At 43.2% G+C, this 27083-nt stretch overlaps 1 protein-coding gene across 1 annotated transcript; it reads left to right on the top strand.

The window, feature by feature from the left end:
• The first annotated feature begins 7723 nt into the window (after window positions 1-7723).
• LOC105720327 (triosephosphate isomerase-like) lies at window positions 7724-8760 on the top strand. Its single transcript, XM_012456782.3, is given in 2 exon segments — window positions 7724-8028; window positions 8030-8760. Coding segments are annotated over 2 exon segments (750 nt in total). The 5' UTR covers window positions 7724-7746; the 3' UTR covers window positions 8498-8760.
• Window positions 8761-27083: the final 18323 nt, after the last annotated feature.

The raw sequence follows: 27083 nt of genomic DNA on the forward strand, positions 1-27083 counted from the left end.
TGACCATAATAAAAAAATAAAAAAATAATAAATGTTGGTGTGGATGTGGTGAAAAGGGAACACTTTTATACTGCTGGTGGGAATGTAAACTAGTACAACCACCATGGAAAACAGTGTGGAGACTCCGTAAAGAACTAAAAGTAGATCTGTCGTTTGATCCAGCAACCCCACTCCTATGTATCTACCCAGAGGAAAATCATTACATGACAAAGATACTTGCACACCCATGTTTATAGCAGCACAATTTGCAATTGCAAAAATATGAAACCAGCCCAAAATGTCCATCAATCAACGAGTGGGTAAAGAAAATGTGCTCTGTATATATATATACACACACACACATACACACACCATGGAATACTATTCAGCCATAAAAAGGAATTAAATAACAACATTCACAGCAACCTGCATGAAATTGGAGACTATTATTCTAAGTGAAGTCACTCAGGAATGGAAAACCAAACATCATATGTGCTCACTCATATGTGCAAACTAAGCTCTGAGGACACAAAGGCATAAGAATGATACATTGGACTTTGAGGACTAGGAGGAAGGGGTGGGGGAGGGCAAGGGATAAAAGACTACACTGAGTACAGTGTACACTGTTCGGGTGATGGGTGCACCAAAATCTCAGAAATCACCACTAAAGAACTTATTCATGTAACCAATACCACATATTCCCCCAAAACCTACTGAAATAAAAAAATAAAAAATAAACTAAAAAAAAAATTTAAAATTAGCTGGGTGTGGTGGTGCACACCTGTGGTCCCAGCTACTTGGGAGACAGAGGTGGGAGGATCACTTGAGTCCAGGAGGTTGAGGCTTCAGTGAGCTGTGATTGTGCCACTGAACTGCCTGGGTGATAGAGTAAGATACTGTCTCAAGAAAAAAAAAGATAAATACAAACAAAGTTATACACAAGAACTTCAACATAAATTTGCTAAAAGTTGATAATGAAGAGAAAATTTTTAAAGAAACTAGTGTGGGGAAAAATCAGGCTAAATCATAGTAAAGGAAAAGAATATGTAAAAGGAAGGATTGATAGATTTTATTACATTAAGATTGAAAACGTGTGTGATAAAAGCATCATGAGCAATATCAAAATGTAAATGGGTCATTGAGAATTTATGTTTTTAAACATGTATGATGGATAAAGTATTAATAGTCTTTGCATGTAAAGATGTATTTCAAATCAGTAAAAATAGGCAATGAAGTTATGAAAAATGTTCAGACTTACTAGACATCAAAATGTGATTTTTTTTCCTATCAGATCTACAATATAAAGGTGGTAAAACTAGTTTCAGGAAGAACATAGGGAATATGAACTGTAACTCTGGTCAAGACTGTAAATCCAGCCAAATTTTCTAGGTAGCAATTTGGCATTGTGTACTAAAAACTTTAAATATATTTTTAACTCTTTTCTTAACAATGTTTCAGGATTTTTATTTGAAGAAAATGTTTAGATAAGTTTAAAAAAGGTATTTAGAAGATCATAGGCCAGATGTGGTGGCTCATGCCTGTAATCCTAGAACTTTGGAAGGCTGAGGTGGGAGGATCACTGGAGCTCAGGAATTCTAGACCAGCCTGGGTAACATAATGAGACTCTGTATCTATTTTTTAAAAAATAACAAATTAGGCTGGATGAAGTGGGGCACAGTGACTCACGCCTGTAATCCCAACACTTTGGGAGGCCAAGGCGGGTGGATCACCTGAGGTCAGGAGTTCAAGACCAGCCTGGCCAACTGGTGAAACCCCATCTCTACAAAAATACAAAAATTAGCTGGGCATGATGGTGGGTGCCTGTAATCCCAGCTACTCAGGAGGCTGAGAATTGCTTGAATCCAAGATTGTGCCACTGCCCTCCAGCCTGGGAAACAGAGCAAGACTCCCTCTCAAAAAGAAAAAAAAGGTTGTAATTGCAACTATTAAAAAATAATAGCCAAGATTTTAAATAACATCAATGTCCAATTTGGGTTGTTTATAATGTATTTCCTAAATTTTAAGACATTCTTATATTTCCAATTTAAATGTATGCTACAATTGATATTAAATACCACCTACAGTTGTGAGAAAGAATAGTGGAAAGAAAAGAGAAAATATATGAAATCCAAATTTTGGTGTCCATAAATAAAAGTTCTATGGGAATACAGCCACACTCACATTTATGTTATTGTCCATGGCTGCTTTTACACCACAGTGGCAGAGTAGAGTAGTTGGAACTGTGATGGTGTGATCTTCAAAGCCTAAATTGTGATCTGATTCTTTGCAGGAAAAGTTTGCCAATCCCTGCTCCAGACAGGGGAAAATACTCACATTATCTCAAGGGAAATTGGGATTGTTCTAATAGTAGGGATGTAGATAGACGGAAAGGGCTAATGTGTAGGGGTATGTGTGTGTGTATGTGTGTGCATGCATGTATGTATCTGGGTGTATGTTTACTTCCAAACAATATTTTGGGAATAAAAAGGTAAGAGAATCAAACTGTAGTGTTTATATCATTACAGTAGCTGGGAACAGAACAAGGATAGACAGGTAATTTAAATCCCCACCCTTGTCCTGGAGAAACTAGGATCTGGAGCCTTCTGATAGCAAGGAACTGCTGGTGATGAGGTGGGTTGGTGGTCTGGAGTGAGAAGATCAGACTGGGAGTGGCTGTTGTGGCAGGGCTGGCTTCTAGATGTCTGAGCAGCCTGCCTCACCCCATCAGCCAGCATGAGGAAGCCACATAGAAACTGTCCCCTGCAGACCGCCTGTCGACAGTCACATGAGCACCCCATGTCACCAGTGTTGACAGATGATCTTCTAGTCATTCCTGGGAGGAGGCTCTCCATCCACAGCTGCCTACATCTTATATAGGATGAAGGTCACCTCTCTGTGTCCTGAGGTATTCACACTCCAACCACACTGTCCCATGTATACATTGACTTAAAATGACTCATGATCCTTGTAAGCGCCACTGAACCAGTCAGATCTTTGACAAACAGGAAAGGAAGTGTAATGTGGAAGGAGGCCTCTCAGCCCCATACTTGGGTAGGCTGAACAAGGATGAAATCTGGTCCTGAAACCTAGAGAGTTTTATGATTTTTTTTTAACCGTCTCTATTCTCTGAAGAAGCTAATCCTTGGTGGGGGATATTTTTCAGCTTCCAAACAGAAATTAAACTAGGAAACCAATATATGTGGCTGTGCATGCACATTTGTGTGCTCATGAGTGCATGGGTGGTGTGGTGGGTGGTGTGGTGGATGGGCACTGCCCCCAGTGCAATAGCTCTCTGACTTCATCAGTGCATCCAATCCATCTTCCCTTTCTCTCTGTTTATTCGCCTGCTCCTGGATTCCTGTCCATTTTAAAAAATACTTTATAATCTAACATTATAGTATTCCTTTGCAGATACGCTCCTGTATTCCCCCCTCCTCTGTCATTTTCATCTGGCTGAACTCCAGTCTCAGATGATCCCAATCACTTCCATTTTTTTCCTTCTGAACCAGAGTAGCTGAAATTGTTACAGCAAATTCTATATCTAGAAAAAGTGATATAATGATAAGCTCATGATCCCCAGATTCACATGGTTCCTCAGTGCTGCCTGACAATTTTTCCATGTTTCTCTAGTCAGCTTGCTCTTTTTCTACAAAAACTTTTTAATAACTTTGCAGATCTTTTCGTATCTCTGCATCCTCTGCCCCACACCACCCACTCTCACTTATTGATTTTGCCTTCTATTTTATAGATAATTTAGAAGCCACCCAGACAAACATTCCCTTGTCTTTGTTACAACAAATTAAAAACCTGCTTGCATCTGTAGCCATCCTCTCCCTTTCCCCTTCTGTTATGTCCTAACAGCTGTATTAAATACCATAGCTCCGTACTGTGTGAATCCATCCTTACCCTATTTTACAGATGATGAAACACAGGTGCAGAGAAGTTATATAGCTTGCCTAAGATCACACAGCTAGCAAGTAATTGAGCCCAGTTCCCAGTAGACCAAGTATCCCTCTTACAAAGGGCTGATACTTCTACATTGCTCGATCCCTCAGGGATCTGATTATATTAGTTATTCCCCTTCTCCTAGTCAATTTTTTTTGAGATCGAGTCTTGCTCTGCCACCCAGACTGGAGTATAGTGGCACAATCTTGGCTCACTGCAACCTCTGCCTCCCTGGCTCAAGCAATTCTCCCTCAGCCTCCCAAGTAGCTGGGACTATAGGCGCACACTGCCACACCTGGTTAATTTTTGTATTTTTAGTAGAGACGAGACAGGGTTTCACCATATTGGCCAGGCTGGTCTCAAACTCCTGACCTCATGTGTCCACCTGCCTTGGGCTCCCAAAGTGCCGGGATTACAGGTCTGAGCCACTTTGCCTGGCCTTCTCCTAGTTAATACTAAGTTATGTTATCAGTGACAAAAAACTGAAAATAACAGCAGCTTTAAATAAAGTCAACATTTATTCCACCCTGACATAGACACAGCCCATCCAGGACTTGTATGACAACATAGGATCACCAGGAAACCAGGCTACTTTGATCTTGCCCATCATCCTCAAAATGTGGTGTTCACCTTGTGGCTCACACTCCAGCCATCATGTCTACACTCTTGCCAGCAGGAAGAAGAACAGAGCTCTTCCCTTTAAGGACACTTCCTAGAAGTTGCACATGACGTTTTTGCCTTTATTTCTGTGGCTAGAACTTGGACACATTATTCTATGGAACTGCAAGGGAGTTGGAGAAATGTCATTTTTGTTCTAGGGATCATTTATTCTGCTGAAATTCACAGACCGTAGAAGATGGGAAAATGGCTGTTAGAGGAAAAACACAGTCTTAGCCACACTCTTTCTTTCTGTCGTTTTCAACCTCTCTTGCTCCATTTGAAAATCCAATCAAGATTCTATCTTCAAAAGTCAAAATGAGGCAAATAAACACAAAACAAAGTTTCTTTCTAGACCTAATCCAATATCCTTCACTGTGGCTGCTTCTCTGCTCTGTTTAAAAGGGAGTATCTCAAAAGAACATCCTGCACATGCAATTCCCATTTCCTTGCATTCTGACCACCACCAATCTACTAAAATGGCTAAGGCACCTTGTGACCTCCACATAAACACATCTAAGGGGCCCCTTTCAGCGTCTCTCTTCTTGATCTGTCAGCAGAATGGGATGCATTTGATTGTTCTCATTGTCTTTGATACTCTCCTCTTGGCTTCTCCGACACCTCAGTCTTTTTTTTTGAGACGGAGTTTCACTCTTGTTACCCAGGCTGGAGTGCAATGGCGCGATCTGGGCTCACCGCAACCTCCGCCTCCTGGGTTCAGGCAATTCTCCTACCTCAGCCTCCTGAGTAGCTGGGATTACAGGCATGCGCCACCATGCCCGGCTAATTTTTTGTATTTTTAGTAGAGACGGGGTTTCACCATGTTGACCAGGATGGTCTCGATCTCTTGACCTCGTGATCCACCCGCCTTGGCCTCCCAAAGTGCTGGGATTACAGGCGTGAGCCACCGCGCCCGGTCCGACACCTCAGTCTTAGCTTTTAGATTGTTAAAGCAAACTAAATATGGCCTGAGAAGGACTCCATACTTGTATATTTGAGTTCTTGTAGACAAAACATAACCTAGCTTAATAGGCAGACAAGATTGAAAACCTCAATTCAAGACTATGCACCTGTTAAAATAGCTGAGTCTTGGCCAATCCCAGCAGCCATACTTCAACCACTCACAGACTGCTGAGTGTTTAAACTGTGTTCAAATAAGGCAATCTGGCTGTTTCGGTACCTCACTTCCAATTTTTGTATGTGACTTTACTTTTTTGTCTATAAATTTGTTCTGACCATAAGGAACTCCTGGAGTCTCTGAATCTTCTGGGATTCTGGGGCTGCCTGATTTGTGAATTGTTCATTGCTCATTTAAACTCAATTAAATCTAATTTGGCTGAAGTTTTTCTTTGAACAAGATAAATTAGTCTTTGTCACTAATAAGAGTTTTAATTTTTTTACAATTGGATTATCTGCCTTTTGCATTTTGCTTTGAAATGTGGAATTTTTGTAATGTGGAATTTTTATTTTATATTGTCAAAATCTTGACCTTTCCTTTTATGGGTTATGTGTTGTGTCATACCTAGAAAGACCTTCTGTGCTCCAAGAGAAAAATCTTGTGCTTTCTTCTGTTTTTTGGAGACAGGGTCTTGCTCTGTTGCCCAGGCTGGAGTGCAGTGGCATGATCTCAGCTCACCGGAACCTCCACCTCCCAGGTTCAAGTCATTCTCTCGCCTCAGCCTTCCAAGTAGCTGGCACTACAGGCCTGCACTACCACATCCTACTAATTTTTGAATTTTTAGTGGAGACGGGGTTTTGCCATGTTGCCCAGGCTGGTCTTGAACTCCTGAGCTCAGTCAATTCACCCACCTCAACCTCCCAAAGCACTAGGATTACAGGCATGAGCCACAGTGTTCGGCTGACCGTGCTTTCTTCTGAAGCAAAGAAGTGGAAACTGTGGCTCACATGTATCTTCATTCAGAATTGAGGTGTCCCACTGGGAAGCCCTGCTGGCCCCAGCTGGTTCCAAGCACTAGAGACTTAGAAAATTTTGCAGAAGTCACTGCAGAGCAGGGATCCGCTCAGAGGTGGGGCTGGGCAGAAGCCCCGTTTGAAAGGTCTAAGGGCCATACTGGAATGCAGGGATTCACTTTTTTTTTTTGAGAATAAATTTCACTCTTGTTGCCCAGGCTGGAGTGCAGTGACTCGATCTAGGCTCACTGCAAACCTCTGCCTCCTGGGTTCAAGTGATTCTCCTGCCTCAGCCTCCTGGGAGGCAGAGGTTGCAGTGAGCAGAGATCATGCCACTGCACTCCAGCCTGGGGGACAGAGCAAGACTCTAGCTAAAAAAAAGAAAGCCTATATTTGGGCAAAGATGAGAAAGTAAGCTTTGTGGATATCTGGGAGAAAATATTCTAGCCAGAAGGAACAACACGTGCAAGGTCCTGTGGTGGGAGCACATCTGGGCGGTGCTGAGGAAGAGCAAGAAAACGACAAAGAGCTGAAGTCAGAGAGGCAACGAGAGACTAAGTTATGAGGGCTTTGAAGGCCATTGCTGGGACTGATCAGAGAACTCAAAAGTTGTAATCAAGTTAAAGATCTCAGGATCCTTGATTATCTGATGGGCCCTAAATCCAATGGCAAGTGTCCGTATAAGAAACACATGCAAGAGAAGACCACTGAAGACAGAGGCAGAGATTGCAGGGATGCAGCCGCAAGCCAAGGAATGCCACAGAACCAAAAAAGCAACAGAGGATTTTCCCTTCAAGCCTTCGAAGGGAGTGTGGCCCTGCTGATATCTTGACTTGAAACCTCTGGCCTCCGGAACTATGAGAATAAATTTCAGTTGCCTTATGCCACCAAGTTTGTGGTAATTTGTTACAGCAACTCTAGGAAACTAATACACATTCCGACCAGGTACTGTGGTAGACACTGGGCGTATAATAATGAATACAGTAGATATGTTTCCTGCCCCCTTCAGTCTTAACAGTAAGCAAATTTATTCATTCATTCACTCAACAAATATTTATTTGGCACCCGTAATATGCCAACCACTGTTCTAAGTACTTGGGTTACACCGGTGAACAGTCTCTCTACTTTTGTGCAGTTCATTCCTAGTGGAAGAGATAGATAGTAAACAAGTAAAGAAGAGAAGAGAAGAGAACAAATGAATAGAAACAGTAAAATAGGGCTGACACTGACCTTCAGTGCCTTCGTCCCAGTGCCATGGCTCCCTCCAGGAAGTTCTTCGTTGGGGGGAACTGGAAGATGAACGGGAGGAAGCAGAATCTGGGGGAGCTCATCGGCACTCTGAACGCGGCCAAAGCGCCGGCAGACACCGAGGTGGTTTGCGCTCCCCGCACTGCCTATATCGACTTCGCCGGGCAGAAGCTAGATCCCAAGATTGCTGTGGCTGCGCAGAACTGCTACAAAGTGTCTAACGGGGCCTTTACTGGGGAGATCAGCCCTGGCATGATCAAAGACTGCGGAGCCACGTGGGTGGTCCTGGGGGCACTCAGAGAGAAGGCATGTCTTCAGGGAGTCAGATGAGCTGATTGGGCAGAAAGTGGCCCATGCTCTGGCAGAGGGACTCGGAGTAATCGCCTGCATTGGGGAGAAGCTAGATGAAAGGGAAGCTGGCATCACTGAGAAGGTTGTTTTCGATCAGACAAAGGTCATCGCAGATAATGTGAAGGACTGGAGCAAGGTCGTCCTGGCCTATGAGCCTGTGTGGGCCATTGGCACGGGCAAGACTGCAACACCCCAACAGGCCCAGGAAGTGCATGAGAAGCTCCGAGGATGGCTTAAGTCCAACGTCTCTGAAGCCGTGGCTCAGAGCACCCGTATCATTTATGGAGGCTCTGTGACTGGGGCAACCTGCAAGGAGCTGGTCAGCCAGCCTGATGTGGATGGCTTCCTCGTGGGTGGTGCTTCCCTCAAGCCTGAATTTGTGGGCATCATCAGTGCCAAACAATGAGGCCATCCATCTTCCCTATCTTTCCTGCCAAGCCAGGGACTAAGCAGCCCAGAAGCCCAGTAACTGCCCCTCCCTGCACATGCTTCTGATGGTGTCATCTGCCCCCTCTTGTGGCCTCATCCAAACTGTACCTTCCTTTACCGTTTACATCTTCACCCTGTAATGGTTGGGACCAGGCCAATCCCTTCTCCACTTACTATAATGGTTGGAACTAAATGTCACCGATGTGGCTTCTCCTTGGCTGAGAAGTGGAAGGGGTGAAATTTACTAGTGGGTCCCCTGCTCTAGTGAGGGTGGGAGAGAAACCATCCTCACCGTGAGGCCAAGATCCTCCCCTCAGAAACCAGGAGTGCTGCCCTCTCTCGCGGTGCCCGTGCCTGTGTGTGTGTATATGTGAACCACCCACGTGTCAGGGAATAAACACTTGGCACTAGGGGAAAAAAAAAAAAAAGAAACAGTAAAATAGAATAGAAGAGAGTAGAATAGAAACACTAGAACAGAAAAGAACTAAACAGAGCATATTAGAGAACAAAATAGAATTGAATAGAAGTAGGGATAAGTGATCTAAAGAAAAATAAGGCCGGGCGCGGTGGCTCAAGCCTGTAATCCCAGCACTTTGGGAGGCCGAGGCGGGTGGATCACAAGGTCAAGAGATTGAGACCATCCTGGTCAACATGGTGAAACCCCGTCTCTACTAACACAAAAAATTAGCTGGGCATGGTGGCGCGTGCCTGTAATCCCAGCTACTCAGGAGGCTGAGGCAGGAGAATTGCCTGAACCCAGGAGGCGGAGGTTGCGGTGAGCCGAGATCGCGCCATTGCACTCCAGCCTGGGTAACAAGAGCGAAACTCCTTCTCAAAAAAAAAAAAAATAAATAAAGCTGGGTAAGGATGGGGTGAGGACCCACTCTTCAGGTTTCCTTCCAGACCTCCTTCTGCTTGGCTCTGAATTACTGGGGAGCTGATCTCTGCAGGACGCATTTCTCAGGCTTCTGTTAGCTGGTGGACTTTGACCATTCAGAGGAACTGGCAGGAGATTGGCAGTCAGAATCAAGCAGACTGCTGGGATTTTTCACCACCTTTTCCTCTGCCTCTGCTGTGACTGCATCTCATTTAAGCCTCCATTGCTGAATAGGCCTGCCATGGATGTACCTTCTACACATTGGCCTTGTTCCTGGGGAAAATCTCTTCTCTTTGTCCTTCCAACCTAGGAGTGGTAGCAACTTCCTGCTGTTGCTAATCTCTGGGTCACCTCACTCTCCTGGTTGGAGTCTCTGCCTTTTCAATCACTCATTAGCCAGTTCTTTGTATTAAACTTTATCTTATTACAATGCACAGTGTGGCTCCTGTTTTCCTAGTAGACCCTAATCAATATAGAAGGAAGGTAGGGTGCTATTTTCAAATCTGTAGTCAGAGAAGATCCATTGAGCAGAGACATACATGATGTGAAGGGGTGAGCCATGGGATAAAGATCTGGTGGGAAGAGGATCCCAGAGAGAGGGAAGAGCCAGTGTGAAGGCCATAAAAGGGAAATGTTTGAGTGCTTTCTAAGAACAGCAATAAGCATGCATTCTGTGTACAAAGGGAGGAGCCAGAGGGGCTGGGGTTGGTGGGGTAGGCGGGGCTGCCTCTCTGCCCAAAGTGCTGGGATTATAGGACTAACCTGATCTTTCTAATTAGAAAAAGATTTCTTTTTCTTTTTTCTTTTTTGAAATTATAACTTCCTACTTCAAGTTCTGTGTTTTTCCATCCTAGGAGGAAAACATTCATACTTCTTAGCTCAGCTACAAGATCTTCCATCTGTTGTTCTCTGCTTCCCTGTTCAAGTCTCTTTTCTCCCTCCCTCCCCACTTTTTACTTAGTGCTCCAACCACATGGGTGACCAGGGTCCTCTATACATTTGTATATGCAGTTTCTTCTTCCTCAAATAACTTCCTGTACTTTGACCCTTTGGCAAACTCCTATTCATCCTTTGAATCTCAGCCAAAATGCCTTTTCTATGTTGCTATCCCTGTACGCCGACCTCATACCCCTACTAGAATTCAAATATGTAGATGCTCATTTGATGTGTGTTTGAATAAGTAAATGAACCCAAGTGGGATGGGGGCCGAGAAGGGTAGGACCTGGATTGGGTTGGGATCTGGAAGAAAAGGAAAATAAGAGTCGCACTTGGTATCTGGGACAGGTGCCAGGGACTGGTGGGATGCTGGGACTGGAAGCATTTGGCCCTTGGGTAATATGGCCTGAGATAGATGTGATGGGAGCCCTGCCTATGGGAGGTAGTGAGATGGCACAGGGGTGTGTGGTCTGGTGGTAGAGGGTCAGCAGATGCGAGGCCAGGTGGGCTGCCGTGCTATAGAATCTGGTCTTCTTGGGCCAGAGTTCCTGAGATGGGATTAATTAACCCAACAGAGATCACCTTCATTATGAGACCTGGGCACAGCTGTGGCCATGTCTGAAGCAAGGACCCAGGAGCACAGGCAAAACAAAATGGAACGCCCCAGTGGCCAGAGGCTTCTCTGGGGACCAGTGGGAGGGGGAAGATAAATGGAGGAAACAGATGGGACCTGCCCAGCTCTTGGGTATCAAAGAGCCCCCCCAAACACCACTCCTTATGTCCACTGAATAATGGTCTTTAGTTACCTAGGCACAGAGGGTCCTAAAGGAGGGGGCTCTAGGTCACTGAAGGGCCCTTGTCATGGGGGCCTGACTCAGAGGCCCTGGTCTTTGGGGGTCAAGAGCTATAGGTCCTGGTCATCGAATGACCTGATTGTGAAGCCAAGCCTAAGTGAGGTGTCCTCATCACCATGGAGCTTGAATGAGGGGTTCTGGTCACTAGAGAGCCTTAGAGAGAGTTCCTGGTCACTGGGGTCATGACCTAGGGGCCCTGGTCACTCTCTGGTCACTGGAGGTGGGACTGGGGGCTGCATGAGCGGCCCTGATTCCTGAGGAGACTGACCTGGAGGCCAAAGTCACTACAGGACATGAGCAGGCAGCTCTGGTGACTGAAGTCTGAATGAGGGGCTCTGGCACTGGGGGCTTAAGGGAAAGGCCACCTCTATTATTCCTGACCTGCCTGTCAGCCCAGCATGCTCCTTTGCCCTCCCGACCTGACCAGCATGGCTCGGAATAGCCAGCAGATGGCACTGTGGCCTCGCATCATGAGAAGTGGGCAGCCGGCAGGCAGTCCTTGGGGTGAAGCAGCTCGGTAGAGACAGGCTCAGGTGCAGCCTCCAGCAGCTTTGGGAGCTGCAAGAATTTGGGAGGGGATGTGGTAAGACAGACCTTGATCAAACTCTCTGGGGTGATGGCCCATGGCAGACCCCCAGGAAGCAGAGAATGCTGTGCTGTGGATCAGGAGGCCTCAGTGTCTTCCATACCTCAGAAGGCAGGACAGGCTTGGTCAATAGCTCTGGAGCTCAGAGCAAACTTTACTGGAAATGTGGCCCAACATACCCAGATACACTTTCACCCCTAGACTGATGCAGCTGTCCCTGTCACACCACAGACCCAAGACAAACTAGGATATACCCTGAACATTAAGCTGTCATTTCCCAGCACTCTCAGTATTCCAGAAGGAATTAAGAGTCTGTATCCTGGCAAAGCCAGAAGTTGTCACAGTCCATAACTCAATACCTCTTTCATAGGGACCGTCCATATTCCAGAACCACGTCACAGTCCAGGGCCTTGTCATATCCCAGATATAGTCACAGAGCAGGGCTCTGGCATCCTTCAATTAATGGCACGTCCCAGGAACCTCCATGTACAGAACAACCCAGGGCCTGTCCTGTCAATCTTCATACACAGGCACTTCCTAGGGGCTTGTCACAGCCCTTGCTTGGCCCTGAGCTGCGATACTAACTGGTGTGCAACAGCTGGGATGTGACAGGGCCCTGGGATATGACGGTATTGAGTACACAACAGAGTCCTGAAATGTCCCTGTATTGGAGGCGAGACAAAGCCCCTGGGCTGTGACTTTATCCATAATAAGCAGCAACTAGTTCCAAAACTCACACCTGTGGGTTTGGCCATCATCAACAAAGATTTGTAGTCAGAATTCATAGCAATTACGGTGACAGAGTGTACAAAGCAAGTGCTTTTCAAACTATCTGTGGTGACAAGACCAATTTTATTTAAAAAATTTGCATTTCGCATCCATTGCAGACTGACACTTGTAAAATGCAACTAAATTGCTAGAAAACCAAAAAAAAATTTTTTTAATTTATTTTATTTTTGGTGGATACTATATCTGGCATTTCTCCCCATGTTATCCCTCCCCAACCTCCCCTCCCTCCCCACCCCCATTGTCTCTCCCATATCCCCCCAACTGTCCCCTGTGCCTGATGCTCCTCTCCCTGAGTCCACATGTTCTCATTGTTCAACACCCACCTATGAGTGAGAACATACGGTGCTTGGCTTTCTGTTCTTGTGTCAGTTTGCTGAGAATGATGGTTTCCAGATTCATCCAAGCCCCTACAAAGACATGAACTCATCTTTTTTTATGGCTGCGTAGTATTCCATGGTGCATATGTGTCACATTTTCTTTGTCCAGTCTGTCATTGATGGGCATTTGGGTTGGTTACAGGTCTTTGCTATTGTACACAGGGCTGCAATGAACATATGTGTGCATGTGTCTTTATAGTAGAATGATTTATAGTTCTTTGGGTATATACCCAATAGTGGGATTGCTGGGTCAAATGGAATTTCTATTTCTAGATCCTTGAGAAATTGCTGCACTGTCTTCCACAATGGTTGAATGAATTTACACTCCCACCAACTGTGTAAGAGTGTTCCTATTTCTCCACATCCTCTCCAGCATCTGTTGTCTCCAGATTTTTTAATGATTGCCATTCTAACTGGCGTGACAGAAAATCAAAAATTTAAAAAGACACAAAATATGAACCTAATTTGTAAAAATAAAATTTTAATTAATTTATTTATTTTATTTTATTTTTTAGGTAGAGCCTAGCTCTGTCGCCCAGGCTGGAGCACAGTGGTGGGATCTCGGCTCACTGCAACCTCCATCTCCCAGGTTCAAGCGATTCTTCCACCTCAGCCTCCTGAGTAGTTGGGATTATAGGTGCCTGCTACCATGCCCAGCTAATGTTTGTATTTTTAGTAGAGACAGGATTTCACTGTGTTGGCCAGGCTGGTCTTGAACTCCTGCCCTTGTGATCTGCCCATCTCGGCCTCCCAAAGTGCTGAGATTACAAGCTTGAGCCAGCGTGCCCAGCCTCACCACTGCTCTCTACCCTGGGTGACAGAGCAAGACCCTATCAAAAAAAAAAAAAGGAGTCATTGGGAAAGGAATACATTTTTCTTTTGAGATGGAATTTTGCTCTTGTTGCCCAAGCTGGAGTGCCATGGCGTGATCTTAGCTCACTGCAACTTCTGCCTCTTGGGTTCAAGTGATTCTCTTGCCTTAGCTTCTGGAGTAGCTGGGATTACAGGTGCCTGCCAAAATGCCCAGCTAATTTTTTTTATTTTTGTTTTTTAGTAGAGATTGGGTTTCACCATGTTGGCCAGGCTGGTCTCAAATTCCTGGTGATCCACCCGCCTTGGCCTCCCAAAGTGTTGGGCCTCCAAGCCTAAGCCACTGCACCGGGCAAGAAATTTACTCAACACAAAGTTCTAGAAAAACTGGTTAGCATCAGATCAGTCTAGATCCTCTTCTCACATTGTATACCAAGTACTTTCCAGATGAACTAAAGAGCCTTTAAAAAATATTTCCAGAAATGCTAAAATATTTATCAAATCTCTGAAAAGAAGTAATGTTTCCATCTTAGAAGCAGTAGAAGTGAGCACAAAGAAAAGATTAACTGACTTGGCTCTAGAAGTATTTTAAACTTTAACATGTCAAAAAAAAAAGTTAAGCAAAATAAAAAAGGCAAACAAACTAGGGAAATATTTGCAGTCAGCTGCATCAAGAACTCCTGTAAACTGATTTTAAAAGAATACACTGAGGCACCGATAGGCAGGCAAAATGCATGATCAGACGGCTTCCAAAAGAGGAAAGACATAAAATGGTGCTTAATCTTCATAATTAGAGAACTTCAGGAAGGAGAGGTCAGGGGTAGCTGAAGAGTCAGGATTTTGCAGGGGTGGCGGAGTGTGGGCTTGTTCTTGAAGATAGACTTTAAAGAGATGGAGGGAAGAGATGCTCACATTTGTGTGGCATTCCCTGCCATTGGCCTCTCCTGCATCCTCTCTGACTTTGCAGAGCTTCTGAGGCCTAGAGCTGGGTTCTAAATGTCTCTTGGGCCACCATAATCTGTCGGTAATGGAAACAACTTTACTTATGGAAGCATACCTCTGTGGAACTTAGGGAAGTCTGGCAGAGGGGAGTTCTGGAAGGAGGATTCTGTGGCAGGGGGAGCAGGGCAAGGGCTTTGAACTTCCCATTCCTATCCCTACCTCTTTACCCAGTAGGCTGAGAGTTTTCTGACTTCAAAGCCAACTGCTTGCCCACCCTTGCCCTCAACTCCTAATTGGAGTTGGTCTGTTCCTTTTTTACAGCTTTCCTCAAAATGTGAACAAAACTTTGATTCCTCTGAACACAGTCTGAACTGGCATTTTCATTTTAGGGTCTTTTCTTTATACTGTATTGCTTTGAATCCATATCTTTAAAAAATTAAACAAGCAATACATATTCATTGAAGAAAGTACAGATATAAATGGCATGTTATGAAAGTTTTTCTGAAGAACAGAGAGGAAGAGAAAATATAAAATATAAATAGCTCACCTACATCAAATTTCCAAAGCACAGTATTTGGATCACATGATAAAGAGACCCTGCCACTGGGCTTTCCGGGACCACTCCACTAGGTTCCAGGCCTGGCTAGATCAGGGCATCTCACTGGAAGGCCACATTGGAGAGATGTCCTGACATCATTATTGCCTCAGGGCCAAAAGTCCCGATTCATACTTGCAACTCTCTCGCCAGGCCTCCCACTCAGCTCCCTTTCTGGTCTAAAGATTGTGACTCATCCTCAGCCGTGTACGGTGGCCATTCTCAATCTTTTCTCCACCACCTACACGCAATGGATGACATCCATATTCATACATACTCTCAAAGGTCAAACCCAATTTTATCTAAACCCTGGAAGAATTTTGGCAGGAAATCAAAGCCAATGGCAAAAATAACTGTTACATTTCAAAGCAATGCGATGACTTGAAAATGACATGACAATTGGTGTGTCAGCAATCTTCTCACCACTGCTGGTGCACGTGTAGCACAGGTTTTGGAGAAGCCATTCTTGGGTGCTGGCTGTGATGCCTCTCCCTCCTCCCCCTAGTTAGTGAGGGGGACATTATTATAGGGGTAACCTAGTAGTGTGTTAAGCCTCATGCATATATTTTGATAGCAGTTATTGGGGTTTATTGTGTATCTGTTCACATGTCTGTTTTCACAAATAAACTTTTCTGTTAATTACTATATCTTTAGTGTCCAGCATGATACCTGACATTAATCAAGAGGTAATGATTGAATAAATGAGTTAACAAACCCACTTTGCTGTGAAGCGTGAATGCTTTTTGCTCTGACTCAAAGAAATTCTGCCTTTCCTGTCTTCCAATCTCTGGCCAGCCCACCAGCAGCACTCTGCAACATTTTCTAAACACAGTTTCCCTTCTTGTTTGACCTGTTTGTGCTAGTCCAATATGTCAGCCCTGGCACCTCGGACCTGTTTTCTGGATATCTTTACCCAACACTTTTGTCTTTTCCAGTCCTCAAGAGTCCTTGAGATATTCTCAAGAACTAGAGAGTGAGAGGTTTCTCTAAATATTTTTTCCCACAAATAGTGCTATAGCACTTAAAGCAGGGACAGTTTTAGCTGTGTATTTTGAAAAAGTTGTCTCTAAGTGCTATAGCTGATGAAGTTAGAATGAGTGATCTGTGTCCACTTGACTTGAGCATTCTTTTAGTAATAAAGGATTCGGTTATGTTTTAATTCTTTAGAACTGATTCTCATTGTTGTCAATCAACTGTGAATTTTCTGTGTTAATTTCTAGCAGAGGTAAAAGAGTTAATCCAAAATCATAGGTATATTAAAGTCCAGATTGACAAGTATACTCAACAAACCAGGCACTGAGCTGAAAAAGGGATCATTTCCCAGTGGGCCTTAAGGTCCACATAAATCCCTGTGCAAAAATTAAGAAACAGAGACAGAAAGTGACTCAGCTAAGGCTTGTCACTTGAAAGGGAGTGGCTGACTGCCAGGAAGATGGATGGAAACCAAATCCAAATATCCTGACCTGTAATTTCAGGGGGTGCATTGCCTCCCCAAGGCCCAATTTTACAGGTCAGTGGCTTAACAAGGGCTTTACTGGATTCAAGTCAACATTAAAAGATATTAGATTCCATTGGCACAGTCTTTGGCCCCTTGTCTCTAGTGAAAATTTGCCCAGCTAAAATTTTAACATTGGGTCTAACCTGAGAGATTCTGACTTTCAGCCTGAAACTCTTCAAAAAGCTTGAATAACTTAGGAGTTCCTGCTACAAAGTAAGAGTCAAGAACCCTCTTCAGCAAAGGTGAGCTGGCCTCAGTGGTAAATGGGAAATGAGCTGGTTTAAATCACCACCCTCTCACCAATCATCAAGATAAATTTCTTATAACATACATGTATTGTGTTTGTGAGAGGGCTGGGGGTTATCCAAGTTTCTGAGTAACATGCTACCACAGGAAGAAGGAGGTGCTGCTCAGTCCTGGAGACAGACAGACACACACACACACACACACACACACACACACACACACACACACTGTAGACACAAAACTGGTAGTGTCCAGCCAAATACTTAGTAGTATGAGGAGGACTTTGAACACATCCATGCTCCAAAGGAAGAGACACCTTTCCCTAATTCACACATCCATTCTACCTCCTTCTCCTCCAACCCTGCCTTCTCTTCAAGCCCACACATTATTACATAGAACACAATTATGCAGGGCTATCAGGTTAAAGCATTGTCAATGATGCTCTCATTACAAACAACAGCATAGTCAAACAGAAAGCATGCTTGCATACGAAATGTGATTAATTATTTCAGACATGGCTCATAATGACTGGGGCCATACCACCAGGACAGCAGCTCTGCTCTGCACTGAGCCTAGCTGTGTGCCTGGCCACCTCCCAAAGTGCTTCACACTCTCATTTCACCCTCAGAGGCAGACAAGAGGACTGCAAAGGACTCATGTGTCTCTCCCATGCTCTCTGAAAAGGACTCCCATTTCTCCTGGGGACCAAAAGGCACAACAAAAGTAGCTTTTTATTTGTAAAGCACACAACTTTTTCAAAATACACAGCTAAAACTGTCCCTGCATTAAGTGCAATAGCAGGGACAGATTTAGCTGTGTATTTTGAAAAAGTTGTCTCTAAATGCTATAGCTGATAAAGTTAGAATAAGTGATTTGTGTCCACTTGAGTTGAGCATTCTTTTAGTAATAAAGGATTCGGTTATATTTCAATTCTTTAGAACAGATTCTCATTCTTGTCAATCAACTGTGAATTTTCTGTGTTAATTTCTAGCAAAGGTAATAGAATTAATCCCAAATAATAGGTGTATTGAAGTCCAGATTGACAAGTATACTCAACAAATCAGGCACTGAGCTGAAAAAGGGATCATTTCCCAGTGGGCCTTAAGGCCCACATAAATCCCTGTGCAAAAATTAAGAAACAGAGACAGAAAGTGACTCAGCTAAGGCTTGTCACTTGAAAGGGAGTGGCTGACTGCCAGGCAAATGGCTAGAAACCAAATCCAAATATCCTGACTTCTAATTTCAGGGGGTGCATTGCCTCCCCAAGGCCCAATTTTACAGGTAAATGGCTTAACAAGGGCTTTGCTGGATTCAAGTCAACTTTAAAAGACATTAGATTCCATCGGCACAGTCTGTGGTCCCTTGTCTCAAAGGAGAAATTGCCCAGTTAAAATTTTAACATTGAGTCTAACCTGAGAGATTTTGACTTTCAGCCTATAACTCTTGAAAAGGCTTGATTAACTTAGGAGTTCCTGCTACAAAGTAAGAGTCAAGAACCCTCTTCAGCAAAGGTGAGCTGGCCTCAGTGGTAAATGGGAAATATACAAGCTCTATTTGTAGTCTGTTATGAAAAGTATACAAACTCTATTTGTACTCTGTTATAAAAAATATACAAATTCTCAAAATATTGTTATAAAAAATAAACAAAATACTCTAAGAAATATATAAACTCTATTTGTACTCTTTTATAAAAAAATAGACAAACTATATTCATACTCTGTTTTAAAATATATAAAAACTCGTTTGTACTCTGTTATAAAAAATATACAAACTCTATTTGTACTGTGTTGTAAAAAATATACTATCTCTATTTGTACTCTGTTATAAAAAATATACAAACTCTATTTGTACTGTGTTATAAAAAATATACTATCTCTATTTGTACTCTGTTATAAAAAATATACAAACTCTTTTTGTACTCTGTAATCAAAAATATACAAACTCAAAATACATTGTTATAAAAAATATAATCCCACTATTGGTACTCTGTTATAAGAAATATACAAACTCTAATTGTACTCTATTATAAAGAATATACAAACTCTTTTTCTACTCTAAGAAATATACAAACTCTCAGTTCCACAACCCTAAAACTAGAACAGCTGCACCAGCTCCTCCCCAGTCTCCAGCTCCACAATTCTCAACTACAGTAGGTGCACCAGCTCCTTCCCAGGTATCCACCCATGTTTAGTTCCATGACCCTCAGACATAAACAGCAGCACCAGCTCCTCCCCAAATCTCCAGCACCCCAACCATCAAACTTCAACTGCAGCACCATCTCCTTCCTGGGTCTCCGGCTCCCCAACCCTCAAACTACAACAGCAGCACCAGCTCCTCCCCAGTCTCCAGATTCACAATCCCCAGACTGCAACAGCAGTACCAACTCCACCCCAGGTCTGCAGATTCACGATTCTGAAACTACAACAGCAGCACCAGCTCCTCCCTGGATCTCCAGCGCAATGACTCTCAAACTTGAAAGGCATCACAAGCCCCTCCCCATGTCTCTCTGACTCTGGAATTAGAACAACAGCACCAGCTCCTCCCTGGGTCTCCAGCTCCACAATCCTCAAGCTATAAAAGCAGCACCAGCTCCTCCCTGGATCTCCAGCTCAATGACTCTCAGACTTGGCAGGCATCACAAGCCCCTTCCCAGGTCTCTCTGACCCTCAAATTAGAACAGCAGCACCAGCTACTTACCGGGTCTCCAGCCCCAAGAACCTCAAACTTCAACTGTAGCACTGGCTCCTCCCCGGGGCCAGTAGCTCCGTGACCCTCAGACTTACATGGTGGTATCACTAGCTCCTCCCTGGTCTCCAGCTCCACGACCATCGAACTTAAACTGCAGCACCTGCTCCTCCCTGGTCTCCAGCTCCACGACCATCAAACTACAACACCTGTACCGGCTCCTTCTTAAATCTCCAGTTCAACAACTCTCAGTCTTCAGAGGATGCACCAGCTCCTTCCCATGGCTCCAGATCCACAACACTTAGATTTGAATAGCAGGAGCACTAGCTTCTGTTATAAAAAATACAAAAACTCTATTTGTACTCTGTTATAAAAAATATACAAACCCTATTTGTACTCTATTATAAAAAATATACAAACTCAAAAATTACTCCGTTATAAAAATACACAAACTCTATTTGTATTCTGTTATAAAAATATACACACTCTATTTGTACTCTGTTATAGGAAATACACAAACTCAAAATATTCTGTTATAAAAAATAAACAAACTCTATTTGTAGTCTGTTTTAAAAAATAGACAAATTCTATTTGTACTCTGTTATACAAAATATACAAACTCTAATTGTACTGTTATAAAAATATACAAATTCTATTTTTACTCTGATATAAAAAATATGCAACCTATATTTGTACTGTTAAAAAAAATATACACACTCTCAAAATACTCTGTTGTAAAAATATATAAACTATTTCTACTCTGTTATAAAAAATATACAAACTCTATTAGTACTGTGTTATAAAAAATGTACAAACTCTATTTGTAAACTCTTATAAGAAATGCAAAGTCTATTTGTACTCTGTTATAAAAAATATTCAAACTCTGTTTGTACTGTTATATAAAAAATAAAAATGCTCAAAATACTCTGTTATACAAAATATACAAACTCTATTTTTACTCTGCTAAAAAATATACCCATTCTATTTTTACTCTCTTATAAAAAATACGCACTCTAATGTACTCTGTTATAAAAAATATACACTCTGTTTGTACTCTGTTATACAAAATATAAAAACTCTCAAAATACTCTGTTATAGATAATATACAAACACTATTTCTACTCTAATAAAAAATACACACCCTCTATTTGTACTCTCTTATAAAAAATATGCAAACTCTATTTGTACTCTCTTATAAAAAATATACAAACTCTGTTTTTACTCTGTTATACAAAACATAAAAACTGTCAAGTTACTATGTCACAAAAAATATAAAAACTCTACTTTTACTCTGTTATAAAAAATATACACAGTATATTTGCACTCTCATAAAAATATGAAAAATCTATTTGTACTCTCTAATAAAAAATATACAAAATCTGTTTGTATTCTGTTATACAAAATATAAAAACTCTCAAAATACTCTGTCATAAAAAATATACAAACTCTAATTTTACTCTGTTATATAAAATATACACATTCTATTTTTACTCTCTTATAAAAAATATGCAAACTCTAATGTACTCTGATATAAAAAATATACAAATATACAATATCCTTTCAGACATGGCTCATAATGACTGGGGCCACACCAGCAGGACAGCAGCTCTGTTCTGCACCAAGCCTAGCTGTGTGCCTTGCCACCTCCCAAAGTGCTTCACACTCTCATTTCACCCTCAGAGGATAAGAGGACTGCAAAGGACTCATGTGTCTCCCATGCTCTCTGAAAAGGACTCCCATTTCTCCTGGGGGCCAAAAGTCACAACAAAAGTAGCTTTTTATTTGTAGGATAAAATAGTGCTTCCCACCATTGCTGGTGCACATGTAGCACAGGTTTTGGAGAAGCCATTCCTGGGTGCTGGCTGTGATGCCTCTCCCCCCTCCCCCCAGTTAGTGAGGGGGACATTATTATAGGGGTAACCTAATAGTGTGTTAAGCCTCATGCATATATTTTGATAGCAGTTATTGGGGTTTATTGTGTATCTGTTCACATGTCTGTTTTCACAAATAAACTTTTCTGTTAATTACTATATCTTTAGTGTCCAGCATGGTACCTGACATTAATCAAGAGGTACCTGACATTAACCAAGCTCCCTCCCTAGCAGGAGCTCTGGGTTGGCTCTCCATGTTGATTTTCAATCTTTTACAGTGTATTTATGCCTTTTCCACTTATTTTATAGTACCCAGAGCAGGTAGTCACAAGCCTAGATGAATATTAAGTCCATCTCCTTTGTAACATGTATCAAATTTTCTCTCTTTCTCTTTTCTTTCTCTTTTTCCTTCCTTCCTTCCTTCCTTCCTTCCTTCCTTCCTTCCTTCCTTCCTTCCTTCTTTCTTTTTAGTTTGTCACTCAGGCTGGAGTGCAGTGACACGATCTCAGCTCACTGCAATCTCTGCCTCCCAGGTTGAAGTGATTCTCTTGCCTCAGCCTCCTGAGTAGCTGGGACTACAGGTTCATACCACCACATCAGGCTAATTGTTGTATTTTTAGTAGAGATGGGGTTTCTTCATGTTGGCCAGGCTGGTTTCAAATCATAATCTGCCCGCCTTGGTCTCTCAAAGTTCTGGGATTTTAGGTATGAGCCACCGCTCCTGGCCACATGTTTCACATTTTCTATTAAATAAATAATCATATAGTTTGTCTAACAACAGTGTCTCCTAATTGGGGGTGAGTTCTACAAGGACATGAATTCTATTTTATACGCTGTTGTTTCCCCAACAGCGTGCACAAGGCTCAATACACAGCAGAGCTCAATAAAGATGTGTGGTAAGAATGAATGAATGAATGAATGAATGAATGAAGGCATTGACTGAATGACTGACTTGTTATGCTTTTGATAAATGGAATGGTTTTGTTTTTTCTGAAAAAAAGCCTTAATGCTAAAGGTTATGTTTGTAGAGAAAAAAACCAGGCCTTAGGGGCTGTTGGCAAACAAGAACAGTGGTTAATGTTTAAAACTCCATGGGCAGCTCAATCAAGTGCAGGGAGCCCAGCATAAATCAAAACAAAGAAGAAAAAATGGCCGGGAGTGGGGGAGGGGGAGACAGAAAGAGGGATGGTGAATCACAATTTCCTATATCTGGCCCACCAAGTTTTCCTGTAATTTGTATTTACTTCAGACCCTGTACTAAGTTCCCAGAGGATTTGGGGTAAAAGTGGAAGCTGGTTTGTTTATGTTACATGTTTCATGTGGATTAGTGTGTGGCAGAAACATTTTGGAGGGTTATTGCTAATCACCCCTGATGTACGGGGACTGGGGCTAAGGTGACCAAAGCTGGCCTTTTGGGGGACAACCCTGGGGTTGCACCAATTAGTCCAGCAGGGCCCACACCTCTTCTTGAGACCTGGGTGCAGCTGTGGCCCCTCTCTGGACAAAGAGCTCAGGGATGAAGCAGAAGGCAGAACCCTGGAGATAAGAGCCTCCAACAGCTTCTCGGGGGAGCAGAGGGAAGCGGAAGGCAGTTGGGTGGCCTGAAGGGACCTGCCCAGTTCTTGTTATGTTCACTAGACCCTAATTAAAGACTTTTGGTCATGGAGCTCTGCGTGGTGGTCAGGGTCCCTGAGGAATGGGGCTGATCAAGACTGTTAAAGGTCTAAACACATTAAAGATTATGGTTGGTTTCTACATGTTAATCAAAATAAAATAGTATAAGCCATAAAATCAGCACAAAGAAAGTTGATAAAATGTATCCCATGGTGGTTACATTGATGCTTTTTTGCAAACATTGAATTCTTCAAAAAATTTTTTTTCCTGTTTTGTTGTTTCTGCCTTCGTAAATGCCGTAACTCTTTCTTATCAGCCTATTGAAGAGTCCATCTGTGATGAGGGGTCTGAGGGAGGGTCCCTGTTAATGAAACTTGAATGAAAACTAGAGAAATCTGAATGAGAGTCCCCAGCTCATGGAGAAGCAGAGTGAGGAAGGACCCTGATCATTGATGGGCTCAGTGAGGACCCTGGTTACTGAGGGTCCTGAGCAAGGGTCCCTGGGAGGCCTGTGAAGGAGACCCCTGCTCACCGAGGGGCCTGAGCTGGGGCACCGTTGCTGAGCTGTCTCAGTGAGGGTTCCTGCTTACTGACCAGGGTGAGGGTGGGCTCTGGTCCACGAAGAGCCTAAACAAGATGCTCTGGTCATTGGGGACCTGCTGAAAAGTTCCTGATCGCTGAGGGGTCTGAGTCTGGGCCCTACTTACTAAGGACCCGGGTGGAGGCATTGGTCACCAAAGCCTGAAGGAGAGGGTCCTGTCACAAATTCTTTTTTTTTTTTCAAGACAGGGTTTCACCATGTTGGTCAGGCTGGTCTTGAACTACCGACCTCAGGTGATTCGCCTGCCTTGGCCTCCAAAGTGCTTGGATTACAAGTGTGAGCCACCATGCTTGGCCATGTCACAAATTCTTATGGGTGATCAGTGGTTTCTGAGTGACTATTGCTGAGCGGGCCATGGAGGACACTTGTGTCACTGAATTAGGGTCACCAGCTCCTGATGAAACTGAGGGTGGGGGCCCTGGCTCTGAGAGGGTTGAAGAAAGGGCTCTGGACACTGAGACATGACTGAGGGTATTCAGTCAACGGGAAGTATGAATGATAGGCTTCTCCTGGCGAGTGTGGGCTCACATATGTGGGACAAACTGCCCAGTGTAGGATCTGATAGCTGAGATTCCATGGCAGGATTAAACCACAGTGGTCCTTAATTCTTCCTTTCTCTTCCTCGCCTGATCTGCAGGTCTTATAGATACCAGTAGATGGCACTGCAACCTCACATGTGGAGGGGGCAGCAGGCTTAGGTCCCAAGATGGGGTCCAGGTGCAAGCAGGTGAGAGGTGAGAGAGAGAGGAAATTAGTTGCCTGGAGTCAAGGGAGAACCAGACTTGATGGCTTAGATCCCCTACGCACCGGCCACCTAGAGGCCAAGTCCTGTTATCACAGACCAACTTGTTCCAAATACACTGACTTTTTATGTTGGATTCATTCATACATTTTTTTTTTCAGAAAGTGTACATCCAATATATGATAGAATTTGAGCTAGGTACTGAGAATACAAGGGGGATTAAGCAAGGTCGGTATTTTTAAAAGCCCATCGTGTGAGAGGTGAAAATTAATATAAATAAAATAATTACAATAAATGTGATAAGGACTGTAAAATAAAGATATGCACAATGCTTCGGAGGCCCAGGGAAGGTCTAAGTATATAATTTGAGGAGCTTGTGAACATGTGAGGAGGAAGAGCTGACATTGACGCAGGGTCTCAAAGCATGAACAGGGATTTTATTTGTGAGGCAAAAATGAGGGAAGGTATTTGAGGGAGGAGCAAAGGTGTGAGTAAGGATGTGGCGTATGTGAGAGAGCCTGGGGTGTGTGGTCCAAAACACCTAGGAAACAGGGAACAGTATGGGGTGGGCTGGGAGGATGGTAAGGTGGACGAATGACGTATAGATATGGGGGAAGATCATTAAGAATCTTGTACCTATATTTAGGGCTTTGGTCATGGTCCTTAAACAGATGAAGAATCAGAAGAATTTTTAACAGGCATAGGAAATATTCCAATTTCAGTTTAATTACTTTCGTAGCCAAGTTGTAATTAAAGGAGGGACAGACTGCAGGCAGAAACCCATCTAGGCAACCAAGTTAGAATTGATGAGCGTTAAATAAAGAAGGGCGTTAGGGAAGAGAAAACAGATCTGAGGGGTGTTTAGGAGGCAGGATGAATAGGATTTTGTGTCAAAGTAGATGTGAAAAGTATGGGAGAACAAGGAATATAGAAAAATAGTAAATGTTAATGTTTACTAAACATTGAACATTTGTAATACTTCATCTCAATAATCATAACAGCACTCTCTAAGGTAGGAATTATTACCCCTAATTTCAGATGAGGCAACTGGAGCTCAGAGAGGCTACGTGATTTGTCTAAGGCCACACAGCTAGTTCTGTCCCCTGCCTGGTTTTCCTATGTTAAGCCTTATCTCTCTCCAGGTCACTGTCCAGAGTGAGATTTAGGAAATCCTTCCTTAAAATCCTCTAGTGGCCCCCTATGGTGTGCTTCACAGTTGGGTTAACCTTTCCCCACCTCATTCTAAACGTCAGGCAGGCAGGACTGCTGGCATCTCCCCAAAGGGCTAACCTTTCTGCCTGTGTGCACTTGTATATGTGCCGCCCTGCTGATGCGCATTCCACCCGATACCTTCACACGTGCTGGCTCCTTCTGCTTCATCTGCACCTCCCTCCCACCCACTGGCCTGATTCACTTCTATTTGTCTGTCCAGTCTTAGATGTCATTTCCTCAGGGTGATTTTTTCTGACTCACCCTCAAGTCCATGAGGTTAGGTCTATGCATAATGTACTGTCACAGCATTTAGTGCTTTTCTTTCGTAGCATACATCACAATGACAATTAAGTAAATATTTTCATAATTACTGGCTTAACATCAATTTCTTTCACTGGATTATCTAAGTTTTTTGAGGTGATGGAGGGACTACTTAAGGGGCATTCATTTGCAGCTTTGTTGTGGCAACAAAAATACCATGAATTAGCTGCATAAAATGTGATTACATATTCCTTATAATGAAATATTATGCAGCCATTAAAATGAATGAGAACTCATGCCACTCTCCCTCAATTTCCATCCAGGCCCTGTTGACAGAAGAGAAGACTCAAGCCTGATGTGCAGATAGCTCTGCATAGGACACAGCCACCAGACAGAAATGGGCAGAGAAAGGGAACTTTTATACTGCCTGGAATAACACATTTCCTTGGGACAGGTTTACACTGATTTCTGGGTGGTGTCTGGTGATTTTGTCAGACTGGGAAGAGCTAATGCAAGGCATATATTAGAGTTAATCACATTTCTGAGTAACTGAGCTCTATCTGATGGATCTTCTGAGAAGAAGTGTAAGATGTCTGTTGCATTTATTTGTTTGTTTATTTTATTTTTAGAGAAAGGTCCTCCTGCTCTGTCGGGAAAGAGGCTGTAGGCTGTAAAGCAGTGACCATAGCTCACTGTAATTCTGAATTATCAGGCTTAAGTGACCCTCCCACCTCAGCCTCCCAAAGTCCTAGGATTATAGGCACAGCCACCATGCCTGGCCTGCATTTGTGTATCTCCTGGCCCCACCCTTCCTTAGTCAAGGGTTGCCTCTGGGGTATTAGCAGCCTCACATTTTCTGTATGCAGGAGTGTACCCTAGGCAAAAAGTGAAGCTGAGTGAAACTGCTGACAGATTCCCTCTACAGGAAACTAGTTGCCATCCTGCTTCCTGATCAACTGGCTGGAGAAAGAGATAAGCCAAGAAGATGTGGGCTGGGACCAAAGGCTGCATCTGGTACATCAATCAAGTCTTGTTTTCTAAACTTCCCAGTTTCTGCCCAATGGATT

The sequence above is a fragment of the Aotus nancymaae genome, unplaced genomic scaffold, assembly GCF_030222135.1.
Source record: "Aotus nancymaae isolate 86718 unplaced genomic scaffold, 86718_ANA_hifiasm-v0.15.2.pri h1tg000059l, whole genome shotgun sequence".
NCBI classification, from domain to species: domain Eukaryota; kingdom Metazoa; phylum Chordata; class Mammalia; order Primates; family Aotidae; genus Aotus; species Aotus nancymaae.